Source organism: Poecilia reticulata, linkage group LG9 (assembly GCF_000633615.1).
Source record: "Poecilia reticulata strain Guanapo linkage group LG9, Guppy_female_1.0+MT, whole genome shotgun sequence".
Classification (NCBI taxonomy): domain Eukaryota; kingdom Metazoa; phylum Chordata; class Actinopteri; order Cyprinodontiformes; family Poeciliidae; genus Poecilia; species Poecilia reticulata.
In genome coordinates this window covers 9420721-9442606 of record NC_024339.1, presented here as the reverse complement: position 1 = coordinate 9442606, position 21886 = coordinate 9420721, and the positions used below count along the sequence as shown (strand labels likewise).

Sequence of the window (21886 nt, the reverse complement as noted above, 5' to 3'; positions counted from 1 at the left end):
AAATTGGAATTAAGAAAATAAAACACCTGATGGAAACAAACTAAGTTAGTTAACCACCATCAAGGGTTGATTCTGTTTTCTCAGACCTCAGCTTAGTTAGCTTTATGTAAAGACTTTGAATTTGAAGTCTTCAGTTTTGTCTCAACCAGGAACTAGAGGACCGGAGAGTCGGTGCAGAGCAGAAGAGAGGCCTCTGTTTCCTCCGTTTCCTCTGTTTCCTCTGCGCTCTGGCTCAGGCCCAGAAGTCCGTGTCAGCACAAGCAGCGACCTGGCGCGCTCACGTCGCTCCTGCGCGGCTTCCATGAGGCTCCCTGCGAACTCCCCACCGTTCCCGGCCACAGTCACGCTCATTGTCCATTGTGCAGTTACGTTTTTACAGTCCGCCTCAAGAATTCTCCGCCTCGCGGCTCTCTATATTAAAAGCGAAGCTATCACTTGCGGTGCCAAGGAAAACCGGTGCCACAAGCGCACACAGTGAATGCATTTCTCTGCCGGACCAACCTCCAGATGCGGCGCAAAAATAAGATTGTGGATGTGACTGACATGAGAAACCTCACGAAGCCGATCCCGAGCTGGCTTTTTTTTTTTGGAGGCCAGATCCCCCTCCGCCACCCTCAATGGCCGCTTCGCCGGCGAGGGCCCTTGGGCAACCAGGTTGTGCAGTCTCTGTTACATGTGCTGTCAGGCCAGTTGCCTCCCCTGCACTCTGTGATTTTGGACGGCTGTGTAAATTTGGATCCCTCTCCCCTGCAAGCGCTGCTCAGAAATACACATCCTGCCAGGCTTCAGCTCACGACCACATCCTTCCATGCAGCACACGCGTATAAATACAGCCCAGCAATAAGTGGGTGCAAACAGATAATAAATAACAAATTGGATGTTTCCACATTTTAGACGCATTTCATCTTAATGACTTGTTTAAGGAACCATCTGTCATTGCTTGTAGGCCGCATGTAGGCCGCCAGAAAAATAACAACTGTTTTTGACTAAGTAATACTGAATCACTGCTTGCTTGTTGTTTCTGGAGCTTTCAAACAAATCTGACTGAAAGGTTTTACTTAATGTGGTCTGTTGTACATTTCATATTCGATTGTGCGTTGTGTGAACATTTCCAGCTGCCATTAGTGTGGATTTGACCTGCAGCTACTGCATTTTATACGAAAAAAACTTACTTTGATCTTTAGTCATAATCACCGTGTATTTTGCCGATAGTGAATAAAATAAAGCTCAGCTTTGAACTCCTCTTCGTGTTTTAGATCAACAAAGAAACATCTGAGCGATTTATTCAGCAAAATTCCAAAGTGCCACTCAGAAAACAACAGGCTAAATAATTATAGAGGGGTGATAAAACAAAAAAAATATGTCTGCAGAGAGGAGCTATGTCCTGGATTTTCCCCCCATCCAGGACTTGTACAAGTCTAGTGTCTAAAAATGGGCAGCTGACATCTCTGCAGACCCCACACATCCTGGACACAAACTTTTTAGACTTTTACCAGATTATTGCTAAAGATAATTTCTTCCCCAGACTTTCTCTCTGATGAGTGATCAGCTACTCTGCTGTGAAACTATATAAGCATATCTGTATATTTATTTCTTCATACAAAATTGGTATAAATAAATGTGCATTATGTTCCTTTATATATTTTTATTTCTCCTAAAGTTTAACTTTATATCTGTGTGCTGTGGAACCAACTCAAATTCCTTGTTTCTGTACACAATGTTGACCAATAAAATTGATTTGAATGCACTATAAAATATAAGGAAACATTAAATATCCAGGCTCTAGTTTAGTCTGAACCATATTTAGATTGGAGCTGATATTTTGTTAGAAATCTTTCTTCTTTTGTTTTTATTCAACGTCCACTTAATTAGAGAACAATGCTTTGCTGAAGTTTCTAGCCCCTCAAACTTTTCCCCAATCCTTCAAACGTCAGTGTCTTTCATAAGGAATTTTATCATGTATGTGATTCTGAAGGGGAAGGAAAAGAATAACTTTTTTAACTTTCTCTCATATAACTTTCTCTCAGCGTTGGGACTCAGTTCCCCGAGCGAACACTTCAACAGCTCAAGCTCAGTCAGATGGAAAGGACTCTCTGTAAATACTGAGGGGACCAAGCATGAGTGCAAACCATAATCGATTAGATTTTGTGGTTGCTATGTGCAAGAGCTCATTCATTTCATTTATTTATTTCGAACAGACATTAAAAACAATCAAAAAAGAAAAAGAGAATGAGACAAACTTAAGAAATAAAATGTAAAACTAATTATTTTGCCCATGTGACAGGCAATTTTTATATTTTCTGTTCGAAAAGGAGCAGGTAGAAGATACACCTTACAATATCCTGCCCCTTTCATACTTGTCAATGTATTATCTGGACGCATCAACATTTTGTAAGCACAAAGGAGTTTCTGCAAGGCACATTAATGTTCTTTACCAACTCAGCACTTTTATTTAAAGCAAACCTCTGAGGCTTTGACATTCCGACATTGTTTTAACTTCAGCCTCCAACATCTTTAGCCTTTCTATGAAGCTAGCAGGCAGAACTGTCAGCTTCATATTTGCTCTTGTCCAGGCTGTAGTCAGGATGGTTGTGACAGCCTCCAGGAGCAGGATCTGCTGCCCAAGGTCTTTTAATGACTAATTGTTTGAATTTTTTTGGAATCTATGCTTGTGGTTTTGGGCAACGAGGCTGAATTGAGCCTGCTGAACAGCTGCGCCCGTGTATAACAGGAGCTAAGAAACGGACCTGTAACAATGTTGTTCCTCGGGTGAAATTCTTCTCTAATCAGCAGCTGAAATGGCTTGAAAAATACGCTTAAATGATTTCATATGAGCTGCTTTGGATTACAATGTAAGCTAATAAACTGATGAGGAAGAAACCGCAATGCTGACATGTGCTCAACAGACAGTCGTTCTCAGACATGAACTCGTTCTCTAGTTTTAGGACTCGCATTTAGCCTAATTTTCTTTTTGTGTGCTTTAAAGTTACTCCTAGTTGAGTGGACATTTTTATGTTTCTGTCTTCAACAGCATCGTAAAAGTTAGGTGGAAAGAGAAAACATCAAGTAGTTTTGGTCTGGTTTCTAGTGTGAATATCTTAGTACACTGGAAATAAAACCTGTCTTCAGAGTTGGGTAGTAACTAGTTATATTTACTCAACTACATTTACTTGAATAACTTTTTTGAAAAATGTACTTTTACTGTCTTTTAACTTTTACTTGAGTAATTTTATTACGAGGTATTTCTACTCTTTGAGTAAAATTTCTGGATTCTCGAGCCACTGAATGAAAAACAAACATGTTTTAACCAAAAATTCACCAGACTCAGACACACACCTGCAGTTCTTGTTAAAGTTTCATCAGTTTTTTATTGAAAGAAAATGTTTTAGAACATTTTCCGTTTGGCTGATTTTGTTATTTTTTGTTCCTTGTCAATTTTGATCCTTAATATACCAAAATTTCCACTTAACTTTATATATTGGTTCATCTGATGATGTAATTTTAAAATATTAAGTGATTTGATCTGTTAGTACTTGAGTAAACTTTTCACTAAATATTTTTTTGCACTTAATTTATTGAATGGTTCCTTTTACTTTCACTTGGGTAAAAATGAAATACTGCTGTGAACTCTGCCAACCTCCGACTGTCTTCGGCTCCAGGAGGATATATTCATTTGTTTTAAGTCAATAATTCCTTAATTCTGAATAAAAAAAACAAACCAGTTCCACTGACGTTATTTTCACTTGTAACTTTTTTGTCAATATTATGGTATTGCTGATTTAAAACAAGCCTCTATATCTTGCTGAAAAGTTAGTTGTATGTCAGTTCTGTCTTATTTTAAGTGTTCTAAGATATTTGCAGTAGAAACTAGACAGAAATACATTGTAGAACTTTGTGTTTTTGCAGTGTTCTGCTTTTTGTCACAAGAAAGACAATAATTTCTTTGGTCCCTACTGAAAGCCAGCGTCTAAAGCCGGCAGCGCAGGACGTGCCACCTCCGCTACCCCAAAAGCCAAGGTGGCTGCAGAGCTCGAGGAAAGCTCAGGTAGAATATCCTGTGTGTGTGTAAGCGATACGTTCAGTTCATTGTAATCAGAGGTGACAGAGGACTTCACAAAGAGCTCGAAATAATGTAAATTGTCATGCTGTGTGGAATTTCCCTCGACATCCACCAGCCCAAAATAATATTTTTCAGAAGGTTCTCTTTCCCAAGCACTCCAAGGAAAAAGAAAAAGATTCTTAAGAAGTCGCTGTTTTCCTAAGAGCTGCATTGTCGAAGCTGCAGGAGAAAGAAGGCTTCAGTCTTTTAATCTGCAGAGCAGAATAAGAAATTATTGCAAAGTGTAACATCTGTTCCCCGTCACGACATGAAACCCTCACAGAAAGCACCCGTCGTCCAGTCGCTGGATATTTATTTGCAGACAGAGAGCTACGAATTAAAGAGGAATGTCAGCCCCTCTTCCCTCAAAGAACCTTTTAATGGCATTCGATTAATTAAACTGGGAGCTATTTGCTGTTGCGAATAATCACATGTGTGATGCAGGGAAAAAAATGAGCGCAGATCAAATGTGGCTGTCAGGTTAGATGGAATTGCAGTGTTGCAACATGCTGTGCAATATCAGATTTCCTCAGCGTTCCCTGTCGTAGGTGTTCCTCCTCAGATTTGTCGTTGACGTCGGTAAAAAGATGAAAAACCAGCCCTGCTGTTGGTCGCTGACACTTAGGTGAATAAATGTTACGGGGTGACAGATTGAAGTGTAAACAGTACTAAAAAATTACTGCAGGCACTTATGAGGGTCTGAGGAAGATGGAACAGGCAAAACTTTGTTTGAACACTTTATCTCCAGAGGGAAACTCTTACTTTTGAGGAATAAATAATAGAAGAAAACTCATCAAACTAGTTAAAACTTCATTCAAACGCCCAACAGTTTACAAACTGGTCAGAAACTGGAAGTGTGGTTCCAATCCTCAGAGATCATTAATGGGATGTGCTTGTGGCTCTGAAACAGGAAATAAACAGTTATAAGTGTTGCTATAATTATGCATTGTGCCATAAATACACAGGAAACCCAAAACAATCAGTTTTACTGTCAGTGACTGGCTGCAGCACAGCCAATCCAGGAGCGCCGTTCATTTTCTTTGGTGCTGATTAGCTGAAGCCCCAAGAGCGGAGAAAACGGAGACCGTAAATGTTAGCTTCTGCTAAGGCGGTTTCTGCTCTGCTTGTTAATGCATAGTAAGGTATATCTGGTGTTTAAACTGTAAAATCAAGCAGGTATGAGTATTTTTAGAGGAGGGGTGTGAGGTCCGAGATACGGGGGATTTGACTACAAACCTGAGTAATTTAACTTCTGTTCATTGTATGTACAGCGTTAGCTTAAAGCTTCCTTCAGGGGCCCAGAGCATCTGCAGAAGACTTAGCATCTTCTCTCTTCAGCAACCTTCAGTTGTCTTCTGCTCGATTGCTAGCTATATGCTATTATGCTACTGATTTCTCCTGTGCGGGAAAATACTGCAGTTTTTCCACACACGTATACTCAGAGAATGAACCAAGCAAAAGTGTTTCAAAGTATGTAAACACAAAACTGTTGGTGCAATTATTGGAGAGAGTAAATAGTTTAAAAACTTGATTTCAGGCTCAGGAAAAAGGCCTCAGGGATTTGGAACGAAGTGGACTGGAGTGTTTATACGCATGTAAACAGCTGCAAAGCTCCCACAGCTGGTCGCCCCCAACAGAGGCGCACAAAGCATTACATAAACTTCATCTGTAACACACACAGTATGGAACGCCAAGAAAACATCAGACTTATTGGCTACTTTTTTTTGGTTTAGCTTTTTACGGTTTAGAGATGATAACATTTACATTTATATACGTAAAGTGGAGAGATGCTTTTTTATTAGCATTACTGTCCAATGCCATTCTGGCCTATGCATTTTTTAATAATGTAATAATTAATGTATATAAAATACGTATTTATATGTGGGATTGTTTAAATAAAACTGTAAATTAATCTAAAAAATGTAGAAATGTTTCTATAAATATGTTTGATTAAATACACAAAATGATTAAATGTGTGAATTTTATTCAAAACATAAATTAAAATAAAATTCATTGTGTATGTCTTTGATAAATTATTAAAGACTCTTTTATTAGAAACAGTTATTTTTATTTTTTCAGACGTACCCGACATGTTTCTACTTCCATCTTTGTCTTTAAATTAAATGTGTTAAAATCATATCTAATTGTTTCAGTATTTGTTTGAACACCCAGTCTCTTATGAATACATGAATAAAAATAATCTACACTGCTCAAAAAAATAAAGGGAACACTTAAACAGCACAATATAACTCCAAGTAAATCAAACTTCTGTGAAATCAAACTGTCCACTTAGGAAGCAACACTGATTGACAACGGGGACCCTCGTCGGGTCAATCAGTGTTGCTTCCTAAGTGGACAGTTTGATTTCACAGAAGTTTGATTTACTTGGAGTTATATTGTGCTGTTTAAGTGTTCCCTTTATTTTTTTGAGCAGTATATGTAGATATATTCATACACAAAAAAATCTCATTATTCTGGCAATCTAGAATAAATAAATAAGTGGGGATCCCAGCATATCATGAGAACTGAGGACAGCTTTCAGAAAGGGAATTTAAACAGCTTCATTCTACATTCACATCTCTCAAGCATTTTGAATTTTCTGTATTTCCTGGATCCCTGTGAAACCAGACGGATGTTCTGAACCAACAACACGACAACAAGTAGTTTCACCTTCTGGTTTGTAGAAACGTTTCTCTTGCAGGACAGACGTTCTTCTTGCCTACGGGTTGTTTCCACCAGGCCAGATGACGGCTGTTCAACTCCCTCCTCATTTTCTCCTCATTTTTCCTAATGATGTTGCCCACCTGCCTGACCACAATCCTAAAACAAGACGCTTAGAAGGCCGGGCTCCTTAATGCCGAGTCATTAGGAACTAATAACCATCATTTCATCGTAACTTCCTTGTTATCCCTCCTAAATGAGGCTTGATAAGAAATTTGTTAACGGACGGAAATCTCCACATGTTTACGGCGGCGAATCGTTCGCCATCTGTGGCTGTGTGCTGCTCGTGCTACTGGACGGGGTGACCCCGGTTCCTAGGCTCCTCAGCACCTGTGTTTACTTTGGGGCCTCGGCCCCCGTGACCCAGCAGCAATCCTTCACTCACTCAGAAGACGGAGTGAGGTTTTAGCCTCCAAATATGTGCCGTCTCTGCACTTTTACCACCGTGTGATTCCTCTAACACTTTCACAACGAGGCGCAGGCCAAACCTAAAGCGCGAGTTACAATCCTCTTACAAATGTAACGACTCTGTTCCTTTACTAATCCAGGCTAAAATAAACATTCGGCTGTTTATCTCTGCTTGATGTGGCACTTCTGGAATTCACTATGAAATTGGAAATGTCTGATTTTTGGACAAACATAATTTAGGAAAACGCACTCGGACTCCACACACTGAGTTTCCATTGCACTGCAGATACAGAACTGTAGATAAAGATTTGATGCACAATAAAGGTGGCGATTATTAATAGAGGTCTTATGTCTCGCAGTCAGTACAAGGACTCAAATATTTTAAATATTTATACACAGTTGAGTCAAATATTATTTATACTACAGGGTAAATTGGGTTTAAAGTTATCTCTCCATCCTTCCAACTTAGTTATTTTGACCGGAAGTCCATCCATCCATCCATTTTCTTTCCCCCTTGTCCCTCAGTGGGGTCGGGAGGGTTGCTGGTGCCTCTCCAGCTAACGTTTCGGGCGAGAGGCGGGGTCACCCTGGACAGGTCGCCTGTCTGTCGCAGGGCAACACAGAGACACACAGGACACACAACCACGCACACACACACTCACACCTAGGGGCAATTTGGAGAGGCCAATTAACCTAACAGTCATGTTTTTGGACTGTGGGAGGAAACCGGAGTACCCGGAGAAAACCCACCATGCACAGGGAGAACATGCAAACTCCATGCAGAAAGACCGGGAATCGAACCCAGAACCTTCTTGCTGCAAGGCAACAGCTCTACCAACTGCGCCACTGTGCAGCCCTTGACCGGAAGTAATATTATTAATTAATTAGATGTAATGTTGACATTTTGGGAGTGATGGTTACCTCCAAGAATTAAGAGTCCATGATGAAAAAGCATTACTAAACGGTCTTAAACTTTTTTCTTTGGACTTTTATTGCTTATTTAAAAATAAATAGCAATTTATTTCCATTAAAGTGTCCACTTTTTTCATTTTTTAAAAACCATGTCGCGGTCAGAAAATGGACTGAAATTAGTTTAAAATGTGAGTTGAAGTCCTTAAATCAGCCTGTGGCTTTTGGATAATCCAAAACGGCTCCAAATAACAAAAAAAAAGCCAACAACTATTTTAAAATGTAATTGAATTTCCACAACAGGATGAAATTACAAGTACCACAAAATTTTATTTAGATCTATTTTCTTGTCACAAAGTTACAAAGATAGTTTCCATCCTCTTTTTGCTAAATATTTGTATTTTTCTTTTTTAAAAAGCCCAAAATCATAATAATAAGAACATTATGATTCTTTTAAAATAATACATTTGCTACAGGGATATTTATTAAAAATTATAAGTTACTGTGAAACATTTGTGGCTCCAAATGAATCTTATGTGTCTGAACTGAGGGGAAAATGGCTCCTTTGTTACAAACATTGCAGACACTTAAAGAATGATGAACATTTTAAAACATGATAAAAGTACTTTAGCTGTGAAGCAAAGTATTAAAAAGTAGGTGGGGGTTTTATGTCTGCATCCATCTTAATGGATAATGTTATAAAAAAAGATATTAATTTGGGATTTTTTCTAAAACCACAATGTTAATATCTGCTTAAATTCCCAAAGTTGTAAAATAGTGAGATGTGAAAAACAGACACAAACGACACATGTAAGCGTCATTGTCCTGATTTAGTTTATTGTACTGATTAAAAATCAGCAACTGATAGGTAATCTGTAGGTGATCACCTTCTCCTTCATCGTGAGCCGCCTCCAGCGGCCCGTTTGCAGGCGTCAAGATGTCCGCTCGCTGTGGATCTGATGAATGTTGTGTACTGTCCGCCGTGGCGGCGCGCCAGACTTCTGTTGCTCGTACCGCACTGTGAACTGTTCAAATATAAGTGCCAGTGTTTTTTCAGGTGCGGATCCGTTAGTGTGCGCCAAAATCCATGTTTCTATGGAGACGGCTCGAAGCCAGGAGGAGAAAGCAGTCACGCAGTCGTGTGGTTTATAGTTGTGGATTTATGTTTCCCATGAAGAAAATTATGATAACGAGGAAAACGTTTAATGGTGAATTATATTTGGTGTTGATAGTTTAACAGCTCTTTGTTAAAAAGCATGTAATACTGTGTTAACAAAGCCAGTCTGGAAAAATTACGGTCACTTCCAACATTTAAAGGCACAGATTTATTTCTATTCATTGATTCTTTCTTTAGTTAATTAATAAAGTTGGAGCAGAATCAGAGCATAGCACTCTGAGGGGTTTAACATGTAAAGCCATCACATAAATAAAGAACCTTTAAGTCTTCATGTGACTTTTTCCAGGTTTAGAGAAACATTTCAAGCCGTTTGAGTGTTGTCTTTTCCAGGACACTGGCAAGTGCAGGAAAGGAGCTCAAGGATAACTTCCTGAAGGCCCTGGCAGAGCGAGAAGAGGCCAACCGCACTGGGAAAATGACTGTGAGTACATTATTACAGCACTCCAATTGCTACGTAATGGGATTCCCCTCAAATATTTCTGCAATTCCATTAGGATGGAAACAAAATCCATACTGTGTCAAGCTGAGTGGAAATGACCCTCCTCCCAGTTCCAGTCCCTCCCCAAATACCACCAAAGCCAGCTGGCGGCCCCCTTTCCCAACCATCAGACCCCCTCACTAAAACCACCTTGTTCTTAGATTAAACCACAAGGATAAATATTAAAGGGGCCTCATCCTAATCCTCACATAATATTTCAGATTTAAGGAATTTCATCATTCCTCTGTTTGGTCTATTTGATTTTACTCCACATCACTTGATTAGCGTTACTGTTCAAACCTCTTTAAAGGTGTTAAATAAGGTTTAAAAACTTCCTTTTCAACTTTGTCATCCTTATAAATATTGGAAAACTGTGTCTAAAAAGCAAATTCTGTGTGTTTTTACAAAACATTATGAAAATGGCCAAACTTCACAATGGAGACATTTTTTATTTCTAGTTCTGTTTCTTCTCATCTATATGTTGAACTGATTGCACAGAATAAAACCCTCAGATTTCACCCTGAACATGTAAAAAGTGCTGCGATTCCACAGCAGACTCTTGGTATTCGTGGCGGTTTAGGAACCACAACCATCGACGAATCCACAAACGCTGAGGCGCCATTTAGAAATGCTGGAAACTTTCTGTGTCAAACACCAAATATACATTAGCCTGCATTGATACGTACGGTGGAAACAGTCTTGGTTCTACCACAGAAGCTAACATCCAAGGTCTTCTTAATCTGCGCTCTCACAACCAATCAGCAGTAAGGAACATAAATGGCACTTCTGGATTGGCTGCTTTGCAAACACCAACCAATAGCGTGTCAAGTAGCAGTGAGTTGTTTCAGGTTTCCAACCTGCATTTTCTTTTACATTTTCTAGATATGCTTTCTGGAAGAAAAAAAAAAGCAAATGTGAATCCACATAAGCTGAACGATGACTAAGCGGGGTCCACCGTAGCATCCCCACCATCATAAACTATTTGTGGTTCAACTTTCTCAGCCTGGATTTGAACCTGATGCTACTGTGTGCAACTTTCTTTCAAAATGTTGACAAAATGAATTTGAAAAAACTTTTAAGACCTTTCTGCATGGAGTTTGCTTTCATGGGTTCTTTCTGAAGAACACAAATAATATCCAAAATCATATCAGAAGTTGCACCTGGCTGTCCTTCTGTTGTCCTGTGAAGAAAAACTGCTTTGTTAAACTCTGCTTCAATGTTGGTTGGATTAGTCAGATCAGTTTTGTTTAGGTTATTATGTGATTCTGCTTTCAATAAGTAGCTGTTTAGCTCAGCAAGTTGCAACAAAATAATGTGAACATCTTAAATTTTGACTCAGTGAAATCTGGGCTCAAAGCAGACGTTTAATCCGAACAGATTCCTCTAAGCTTTCACCATTAATCAAAATCATATAATAAAAAGTTTATGGACCATTAAGGCCTTCTGAGGGATGCTACTGAGAGAACGTCCAGGTGCTGCTGATAGGTTGATGGTTTGGCCTGCAGTAGACGGTGGAGCAGATGGCAGTTCTGATAAATGCCCACACTCCAACACACTCAGCCAGAAAATCCCTCTTCAAAGATCCTCTTCGAATAACAAAGTTTGTGTGCAAAGTCTGTCCGGGGATGTGGAGTTTTTCATATTTATATTTGGAGGAAATGTTCAGAGAATTTAAGAATATCTGGGGGGGGGGGAAAGGCTTTGGTGGTAATCAGGTTGATCTTAGTTTTGACTTGGGGCGATGAAGGGATTGTGCATGTTGTGAAGAGCATTGTTCTTCACACTGCATCAGTGCTGATGGACTTCAAATGATTCACTCCTGAGATGCGGGAGTAAAAAAAAGTGGAGTTTTATTTCACCTCCATTTACCCTGCAGGCTTAGCAGCCATTAGATCACATGAAGACAACAGTAGAAGAAGAAGAAGTAACACCAAAGGATTCCCCCGGCATCTTCACTGTGGAAACATAAACACTTAAAAACTGAAAGAGCTTCTGTTTTTATTCTTTAGAGATACATTTAAGTTAAATGATTAGTAGATAAACATTGCAGAAAATAAAAAAACAAGCCAGCGATTGCAATGTGTATCACCAACCTTGCTCTGCTGACACAATATTTTTCCAGCTTGTTGGAAGTTTCTTGGTTGAAAAATTGGATCTGGAAGATGATTGTTTTCCTTTGAGCCCCATTCGTTTAAAGTTAAAGCCACATTTGTCCGCTTAATGCTTCTTCTCTTTGAAACTGTTTGTGTAACAGGTAATCTTAATGCAGTTTGACGAGGCTTGACCTCGTTGGTATATTTACATTAGACAGATGTATTCCAGGCAGCGCTTGCACATGTGTGCAGGCGTGCCGTATCTTGTTTCAGGCATTTATTTTGTGCCGCAGGAATAGTTTGTGAAATTTTAATTGCAATTTGCCAGTAGGCATATATCAAAGTGATGTTTATACATATGTACAACATGTTCTGTTTGCATTGTAACAGCTGCAACAAATTGCAAACAATTATGATTTATGAAGAAGTTGAGTAACAGTAATTTTTTTCCTCTCTCCACTCAGAATCCACTTTATGAAATGGTCGAGGTAGCCGTGTTTATCTTTAATTTGATAGTAAGACCACCCAGCGTTTTAAAGATCCCTCTCTTTTCTGCCAGTTTTTTAAAAGCATATTAAAAACATGACATAAGCTCCTATCTGCTGTCCTCCTTGAACCACAGGATCCTTCATGCTAACACATTCCAGCTCCTCATATCTGCACATTTTTGCACTCTAATGGGAAGCAGTCGTTTTTACGACACATGCTTCCACTTTCCATATTATCTTTTTAATGTCTGCACGTTTTTGTTTCTTTGTGTATCTCATTCATAGCACTGCGCTGTACGTAGCAATGCACATCGATGGATGCACTAACAAAAGCAAAAGGAAGGGAAAAAGGTTTGTAGCACACTCAACACCTTGTGAAACTATTCACTGCTTCTTGAACGATTTTCCATTTTGTCATGTTAGAATCACAAACTTTCAGTGAGATTGTAAATGTTGGACCAGTTGTTGTGACTTCCCTCCTCATTTCGCCGACTTGATGAGGTAAAACAAGATGGTGTCAAATAATTTTACAAATGAAAATCTAAGAAGGGGAGGGATTTAGTTTCCTGTACTCTCTGTGTAAAGTTATAAATATCTGCACCATGTAGGAATCCTGATTAGTAAAAATGACAGATGACCAAAAAAAGACAAAAACAGGTCAAAGATGGAAAATATTCAGTTAATGTGACGGTTTTATTCCCATTATATGTCTTCAGAGCTCCACTATTCTATGAAGTCCTGACTATTCTGTCTACAGATTCCTCCACCTGAGCTGTGGATCTCCGCAGCTCCTCCAGAGTTACCCTGGGCCTCTTGGCTGTTTTTTTGCACACTGCTCTTCTCTTCCAACCTAAATGTTCTCTGATCTGGGAGATGCTCAAAGCTTGGGATATAATTTTAGAAGCGAGCGGTTCTTTAAACTTCTACACCTGCCTGAAGGTTCCTTGGTTTTTAATATGCTGTTTATTTTGCAAAGTATGTTTAATTACTAACTTTACAAGATAATAATTGTGAATTTTATCACCTTTTATTTGTTACACAGAACTACAGTATTACCTTAAATAAATTAAGAATGTGCCTTGAACTGTCTCTGTTTTGGCTTTGGTAGTGAAAGGTTGTTACTGGTTAAAATTATTTAAGGCAAAAATTGTTCTTATTGTGTTTATTTATTTTTATCAATAAGTCATTTTTCTCTTCCTGCATCTTGAGCTTCTGTTTTGTTGCTCCTTTATGTCAGTCTCAGCATTCAGAGTCAGGTTGAAGCCACACGTGTTAATACAATTGTTAGGCGTCTTTGTGACTTGCAAAAGATTGAAAGAAGTCTTTGTATGGAGTCCCATCTGGTCGCTTCTCTGCAGAATAGAAATTAAACTCCATGAAATCATTCAATCTTACAACCTGAATGCATTTGGTGTTTTTGTTTTGCAGTGAGGAGTCAGGTTTGGTGTGGACGAGCTTTCAGAGTCTGCCCTTTATTGAGCGTTGACTTCTCAGGGCCTGTTGGAAAAGCTGCTTCCCTGGCAGAAATCACTAAACAAACAAAAGCTGCACCTGGGCAGCTTTTGGCTTTATTTGCGCTGGGTAAGGCGTTCTTTTAATCAAATCCAGGTCACACCTGGACAGGATGTCTCAGGGTGTCCATTGTTGGGAAGTTCACATTTAAAGCTGGAGGTGTGGTGCCAACACCTGCCCTCTCCCCGGGTTGACAGCAGCTGATCAGGATGGAGACCGGAAACTTAAAGGTAGTCAGTGGTGAAGCAGTGAAGCTTTCCGTCGTCTCCAAAATGTACTTGATCAAAGAACAAGTGTTTACACAAACTACACAAACTACCACGGTACCACACAGCTGTTCATAGCAAACCCAAAATTTATACTTTATTATCTGTACCTTGTTTTAACCAGAAATCTCCATTTGGATCAGAAATCCTTTTTACACGGGTAAAATGGCTGCCCTTTTAAGTTCGTCCTTTCAGTTTGTGATCTACCCTTGTTTTCCTTCGGGATGCACCGATCCATTTTTTTCCACTTCCGATACCGATATCTGAGGTTTAGCATCACCCTATATCGATCTGATACAGATAAACGGTTCTGAACTGACGTAAAATGATTCTGTTTTAAATAAATGTACTGAATTACACATTTATTTGATAACTCTGTACCAGTGCAGCACTTTAAATACATCTATAACTTAACAAGTTTGGTCAAACATGTGAAAATAATTACGACTTTAATTTAATCAGGGTTGCACAGTGGCGCAGTTGGTAGAGCTGTTGCCTTGCAGCAAGAAGGTTCTGGGTTCGATTCCCGGCCCCGGTCTTTCTGCATGGAGTCTCCATGTTCTCCCTGTGCATGGGGGGTTTTCTCCAGGTACTCCGGTTTCCTCCCACAGTCCAAAAACATGACTGTCAGGTTAATTGGCCTCTCCAAATTGCCCCTAGGTGTGAGTGTGTGTGTGCATGGTTGTGTGTCCTGTGTGTCTCTGTGTTGCCTTGTGACAGACTGGCGACCTGTCCAGGGTGACCCCGCCTCTTGCCCGGAACGTTAGCTGGAGATCGGCACCAGCACCTCCTGACCCCACTGAGGGACAAGGGTGCAAAAAATTGGATGGATGGATTTAATCAGTCAGTGCAATTATGAGTGTAACAACCTAAACTGACAAAAACAATATGTTGACTACCTTAATGAAACAAACATTTCAAATAGTTCAGAAAGTGCAGTTAACAATTCTAAGTAAAATAAATAATAAAACTTGACTTTTCTCAGTCATGAAAGCATAGAATTAGACTGAATAAGTTACTGAGCCAGGAGAACATTAACTTTGCTGGTATGTGATTCACTGGAAGCCCTTGGATAATCTGCATAAAGACTAAAACACATTTACCAGGCTGTCAGTGGTTATCCAGCATCATGTACTGAAATCACACATGGCCTTTGACTTGATTTCACAGACCCTGTGTGATTTAAATTAAATAGATTATTTTTCAAAATGACAAAAAAATATATTTTTGGTCATGCCTATTAAATATTCATGACAAATCTTAAAGCTGCAGTTTGTAACTTTTACAAAGATGTTTTTCCCATATCTATTAAAACTATCACCATGACATTACGATACAAGACAGATCAACTCTAACTCCTTCACCTCCTCTTTGAGCTGCGATCTTAAGAAATCCACCTCTCAGGGTCAGGAGGAAGGTCTTAGCGCTGTCAATCATCCTCATGTACGCTGCTCAGATGTACGATTTCCAAGCCATCATCTGGGGCCATGCTAACTAGCCTTAGCATTGGAGGCAGGTTATGTTGTTCTGAACCAGCTGCAGCATGAGAGTGATTGACAGCGCTAAGACCCGCCTCCTGGCTCTGATTGGTTGTTTCTGATTGACTGGTGCATTTCTGCAGGTGGTACTGGCAGCACTGGGAGAAGGCAATGGAGCTCCATGATTTCACAGATCTTAACCTGTCACAACATGATGAGCATTTTAAACATGGTACAAAGTTTAAATATGTTAAAAACTATTTTTTTAACAAAAGTTATACTCTAAAGGTTTAAGATACTTTCACATATTCTGCAAAGATGTATATTTTTTCAGATAAATCAACAATGTAAGCATTTAATATAAACTAAATTCCTTTTTTTAAAAACTATTTACTTAAGCCAGTCTAACTGTCCACAAATGATTTCCAGTCTCCTACTCTTAGTTGTGGAATTTAACCGGTTGGTCTGCACAGCGAGTCTCATGCCCAGAGGGGACGTCCTGCATAAAGGACGTGTTTGTCTTTGGTCTGTGGACCCAGCGAATTCTGTATTGATAAGCTCCTGTCGCTATAGATAATAAGGTGGTCAGTCATGCAGCTCAGAGATCAAGTATAGCATTGAAATTAAAGAGGAATTCCCAGCCCTATTGCGTTTCAAGCCGTGTGTGTGTCCCCGCTGCCCAGTCCCTTTGTCCTTGTCATGGGCAGTAAAAACAACAATGGCAAGTTTGATTTCAAAGCAGCAGGACCAAGGTGGACAACCTTTAGAAAGGAAAGAGTCCTGCAGGGCTATCGTATGACCTTGACTTGAATGGTGTCACTGAGTGGAGGAGAGGTGGGGATAAGGCCCCAGCAGTTTGGAACCATCTATCAGGTGGACAAAAAGGACTTTTTGTCCCAAGAAGGAACCATTGTGATATCTGAGATCTGATCTAATCAGCATGTATTTTTCTCTTTAGCTCAACAACTTGACTCCACCTGCCACACATAAAGAAATGCCTGAGAAATATCCAGGAATAAAAAAGATAAAACAACGTTTTACACTTTTCTTGCTCGGTTCTTCAGTTGTAACGCTCTCTGAGTCACACCCCTAAGGTCCAAATGCCTTCAGTAACAGTAAATAGAGTCCAATTGCATGTAATAGTCTCAGTATAAATCCAGATTGATCTTGTGTTAGCTCAATGGGCTTAAACATGCAGTCAGAGCTGCAGTGGATTGGTTTAGATCAAAACATGTTCTTGTGTTAGAATGGCCCAGTCAAAGTCCAGATATATATCAAAATGAGAATCTGTGGGAAGAATAGAAATTTGTGTTCACAGATCCTTTCCATCCTAAATGATTTTTGAAGTATTTTGAAAGCGTAACGGGCAAAACTTTTCTTCAGATGTGCAAAACTGGTAGAGACAAAAGACTTGCAGCTGTAATTGAAGCCAAAGGCAATTCAGTGAAAGTTTGACTGATTGAGGCTGAGGACATGAAAATCTGACCTTCACATCCTTTCCTCTGATCTGCTACGTCTCCTAGGTCTATAAACACAGTATACAGCCAGGATGAATCTCTTAAAGCTCTTAGAAATACATTATTAACTCTTAGGATCTACGTCACACAATCACACAAGACGCCATGACGGCTTCTACTTGATGAAGTCACGACTCATCAAGTTGATTTAGAAACCAACCAGTATCTTTTCCCTTCTGACTGTCAGTTTGACCAAATCTGCATTAATTCGCTATTTGCTCCAGAGCAAAGATCTAGATGTTTACTGGTAGTTTTTTGTACATGGTTGCTAATGATTAGACATGTACTTTCTCCATAATGTGATATTTGACTGTATATTACAAGCAGCACTCTGTGACCATTTTTACAGTGAAATCAGCTAAACAAAAGTGATTTTAAGCTGCCAACTGTTTTTTCTTGGCAAGCTTTACAGGAGTATATATGTTTTGATATCCGTCATGGCAGAGTGGGAGAGTGGGTTGCTTTCTGAAGAGCATGACGCCGCGTACAGAGGGGTAATACCCAACAGAAACCAGAACTGGTACTGGTGAGGAAAAGCCTGATCGGTTCATATGTATTTCAATGATCTGGATAAGCAGAAAAAAAAAAAAACTTTTGTGCAAATATAGCTTTGTCTAATCTAGCTGCAGATGTCCTGACGCTGCTCCATCATGCAACAGCAGTAGCCAGGACAGGACAAACCAAACACACATCCAGACATAATGTATTCTTATTTCAGCTTTTTCACTCATTCTCTTGTTGACCCCTGACCTCGGTATGTTTTCACTCCATCAACCTATGGAAAGGCATGTGGGGAAAATATTAGGGCAGGTGAAGATTTCAGCTGGATGCTACCTGATTGTGTGTCGCTGCAGGAATGTGCACCTGCCTTACGGAGCTTTTATTATATCATCTCAACGTTTAGAAACCAGCACACTGCGTTGAAAGCTCAGTGATAAATTTGTTTTCAAATCCACTGAGGCTGACACGCAGCCGAAAGCAACGTACGTTAAACTCAGGCTTTCGGATCGCTCACTTTTGATTATTTATGTCTTCCCATTGAGAAGCAGCTGTTTGGCCAGTTAGGTCATATATTATTGACTGCTTTTGTTTACATATTTTCTATCTCCCATATTTCTGACACCAGCGATTAAATTGTTCCAGTTTCTGTCTGGATACATCGTCTTCTTGGCTGCCTGTTGGGAAGGGAAGCCAATGGTTACGTCGACTGAGTTAAACTTGAGAGATTCATCCGTGCTGCTGCATCCTCAGATGCGTCCACACACAGCGTCTTACACTGCAATGCATTGCAGAGAAGAAAGCCCATTATCTAAATTGCTGTGGATTCCAGACGTCGTGTAATTTAGAAAGTTGCTTGGCTCATAATAAGAAAAACTCATGGATGGTTTAGTTTTCCTTTGAAAACACTTGAATTGCTTCAGTAAAATCCCATTTTTCAGTTTCACTCCTCTTGATTTTGTTTCCACGACAAATGTAAAACGGATGACCGTCACAAAGAATCTGACTGAGCTGCTTATGTTAAATTTAAAAGGAACGGAGACCGAGGACGTTTTGAACATGATGATTCCTCAAGGTGACGTGCAGCTTAGCCAAGTGTCTGAGCTTGTCAACAGCTGCTCAGAATCTGCTACTTTAAAGTAATGTGAGCCACCAGCCTATGGGGAACATGTGAAACTGGGCTCTAAGGTATGTCTTGAAGCATTTTCTGCTGCTCCACTCACTGCGTCGACCTTCACCCTCAGACTCTCTTTTCCCTCAGATAGTGTGTTTTTTTCATGTACCAGAACTCTCCTGCTAATTATTTGGACTAATAAGTTCTCCCTGCAAATGTTGAAGGAATTCATTTATGGTGAAAACATCGATACCCAAACTTGGAATGAAGCTAAAGCGGATCGGCTCTCAGCCGCATATGGAGCGCATTCTTCAGAATCCTCTTTGTTTTATCACTGCACACTGGACGGCTTTGCTGTATATTATTCCACCTGAGTAAACACTGGACAGCATCTCTCCTACTTAGCGCTGTGCACATGTCTTCCAGGAGCGTCCCATGCATGCAGCCTTCAGCTGCTGGATCGTCCATCCCCGGTCTTTGGCCCAGTTACTGCCTCCCCTCCCCTCGCTTCCCGTCAATCCAAGAGCAAGTGCAGGAGTTTGTGTTTTAGGTCCGTATCCTATGAGACCAGCTGTTGTTGATGGACAGTTTCTCATCAGGTCAATGTTGGTCTGTCTTTTTTCTTCCCGGCTCTCAGTCGCACTGAAATGCCAAAGATTTGAGCTCATGGTTTAAACTTTCAAGCTTCTGAAATGTAGACAGGTTGGATTCTTTGCATATTTCCACGTAATTGTAATACATATTAACATGTGTGTGACTTTCTTGGAGGAGAGAAACACAGATGGTTAAGGTTTATTAGGAAACGCTGGAAGCTTCAGCTGGTTACATACAAGCTACCTGCTCTGAAGAAGACTTCACACTGTGATTATTTTAACGTTCATTTTGTATTTATTCACAGAAACCTCCACATTTGTCGGAACCTACAATTAATATGTGTAATACCTATTTTTAATTTATACAGTGAAGAAAAAAATCAGCACTTTATAATTCATACTTTTAAATTCATCGTAATTTCTTGGGAATTAAGAAGTAGTTAAATAAATTTCGCTGGAATCTAGTAGAAAGTGACAGAGCCCTCTGTGTTATCACTCTTCAAAATGGGAAATATACATTTCAAGGAGTAGAAATGGTTTTGGTCAGGAGAATGTTGCTGGAAGTAGCAAAATCTCCAAGGTTCCCTGTTAGGGAAACCGCAGGAGTGAGGCATTTGTGGTCACCAAATCTCCATAGCAACCATTAAATTAGGGGTCTCCAACTCCAGTCCTCAAGGGCTACTGCCCTGCAATTTGTACAAGCAGGGGTGCCAAAAAATTATCTCCAATTTTCTGCTGAAATAACATAAAATCTTGAAGAAATTTTCCATATTTTCCCAGATAGGTGACCAAGTTGATAAAAATATCGACATTTGACTATTGTGTTATTTTTCTTTGAATGCTTCGTGGCCTGATAATCAGCTTCTTGTTTTGCTCCTTTCTTATGTTTAATGTCTGTTTTACGTCTGGACCTTGAGTAAAGGAACAGTGGAGGCATGTAGAAAATATGCTGAGTGGAAGTTGGACGATGTTTGTGGTTTCATGCCTCAGCAGAAATGCCTGACATGGTTATTTTAAAATGTAATTCACTGAGAAACTCTGGCCAGCATCCTTGTGAGAAATGTTGAAAGCTAGCACAAAGAAACAAGGTGCTGAAAACGCATAATTCTTACCATAGGAATATTATTTATCAGTAAGAAATGGAGGATTGAAAAATAAAGCATTTGGTGGCTTCAAATTTGAGTGTGTGCGTACTGTGTGGCAGCATACTTCCCAATTACAACTTACAAGTTTTCTTCTCTTAAAAGTAGACTTTAGGTTGTGTATGATGAAAACACATCCCCTCCTCTTTTTTAAATTATGAAGAAAAGCTTATGGTCTGATTTTACTGGCCTGAATCCTTTTAACTTGTGGAACCAATAAATCATTTAAACAGAATTTGTCCGGCGATGTGAAGTAGGCTGGAATAGCTCCAAGAGCAATAGATGATGCCCAGATCTACGTGTTACTGACATCTATCAGTGTGGAAACGGCTACAGAGCAAATATAAAGAACTTTGCTGGTCTAAGCAAAAGTCAGTGTTCATGATTCAGGCACCGTTCAGGAAGGAGCTGACTTCTCTGCTTCAGAGATTAACATGTGTTGGTGCAAAATTTGCATTTCAACCACAGGATGAAAGCAAATAACCTTGTGAAAAAGCTGACTGGAGTCAGTCAGTTTCATTATCCACAGCGTGTCATGTCCTGGGCTGAAAAGCCACTCAATGTGGAGGAAGCCATTTTTCAAAAGGACTGCAGAGATGTTATTTGAGAACGCTATCCCAACTGAAGTATGGGGGCGGCTGCATCATGACGCTTCAGGACATCATGAGGAAAGAGTCTAATGTGGAGCCATGAAGTTAAAGCTTGGACACCAGTGGGTCTTCCAACCGGACAATGACTGTAAGCATAAACTAGTTAGGAAATAGTCAAAGGACTACAAGGACAGTGTTTTGGAGTGAAAACCAGTGGTGGAGAAAGTACTCAAAAAATTTACTTAAGTAAAAGTACAAATACACAGTCAAAAATGTACTTAAGTAAAAGTCAAAGTACCACATTAACATTTTACTTAAGTAAAAGTAAAAAAGTCCTGGCTTTTAAAAATACTTAAGTATTAAAAGTAAAAGTACTCGCTGAATGCATTACCTAATCGCTAATATCATTAAGTGTGCCAATCGTATTTAATTTTGATACATCAGAAATGTGTCATTTTAATTAACACTACCACAGATTAAACATGTTCTTATTGTGTTTATTCTCTGCAACAGTTTAGACTTAGATATGTGATTCTATGAATCATAATTTCAGGGATGGAAACATTTTGTCTCCTGTCCTGACATAGCATGAACTTCATTAGTCGTAGTCAAGACCACTGAACCCAAGACCAGCGCCCCGCGCTAAATGACACAATAACATTAAGTTTACCTATCAAAATTGGTTTTCAGATTGATCTGAAAGATCCACATTCCCATAAAAACACCTAGATATTAAATACTTAGAGCTGAAATATATTTAACCAGTATCAATTAAAACTCACTTCATTCTGTTTTGCTTTCAT

The 21886-nt window shown here is 39.5% G+C and overlaps 1 protein-coding gene across 3 annotated transcripts in view; it reads left to right on the top strand.

The window, feature by feature from the left end:
* cfap299 (cilia and flagella associated protein 299) overlaps positions 1 to 21886 on the top strand; it is a 65416-nt gene that overhangs the window by 5608 nt on the left and 37922 nt on the right. Inside the window, exons 3-4 of one of the 3 annotated variants that reach the window (XM_008417759.2) lie at positions 9645 to 9735; positions 11669 to 11734. In XM_008417759.2, the coding sequence (XP_008415981.1) occupies positions 9645 to 9735; positions 11669 to 11674 (97 nt within the window). In that variant the 3' untranslated portion in view covers positions 11675 to 11734. Of the gene's footprint in view, positions 1 to 9644; positions 9736 to 9808; positions 9857 to 11668; positions 11735 to 21886 lie in introns of those variants that run through there. The other 2 variants (XM_017306507.1, XM_008417756.2) reach the window with 2 other exon arrangements.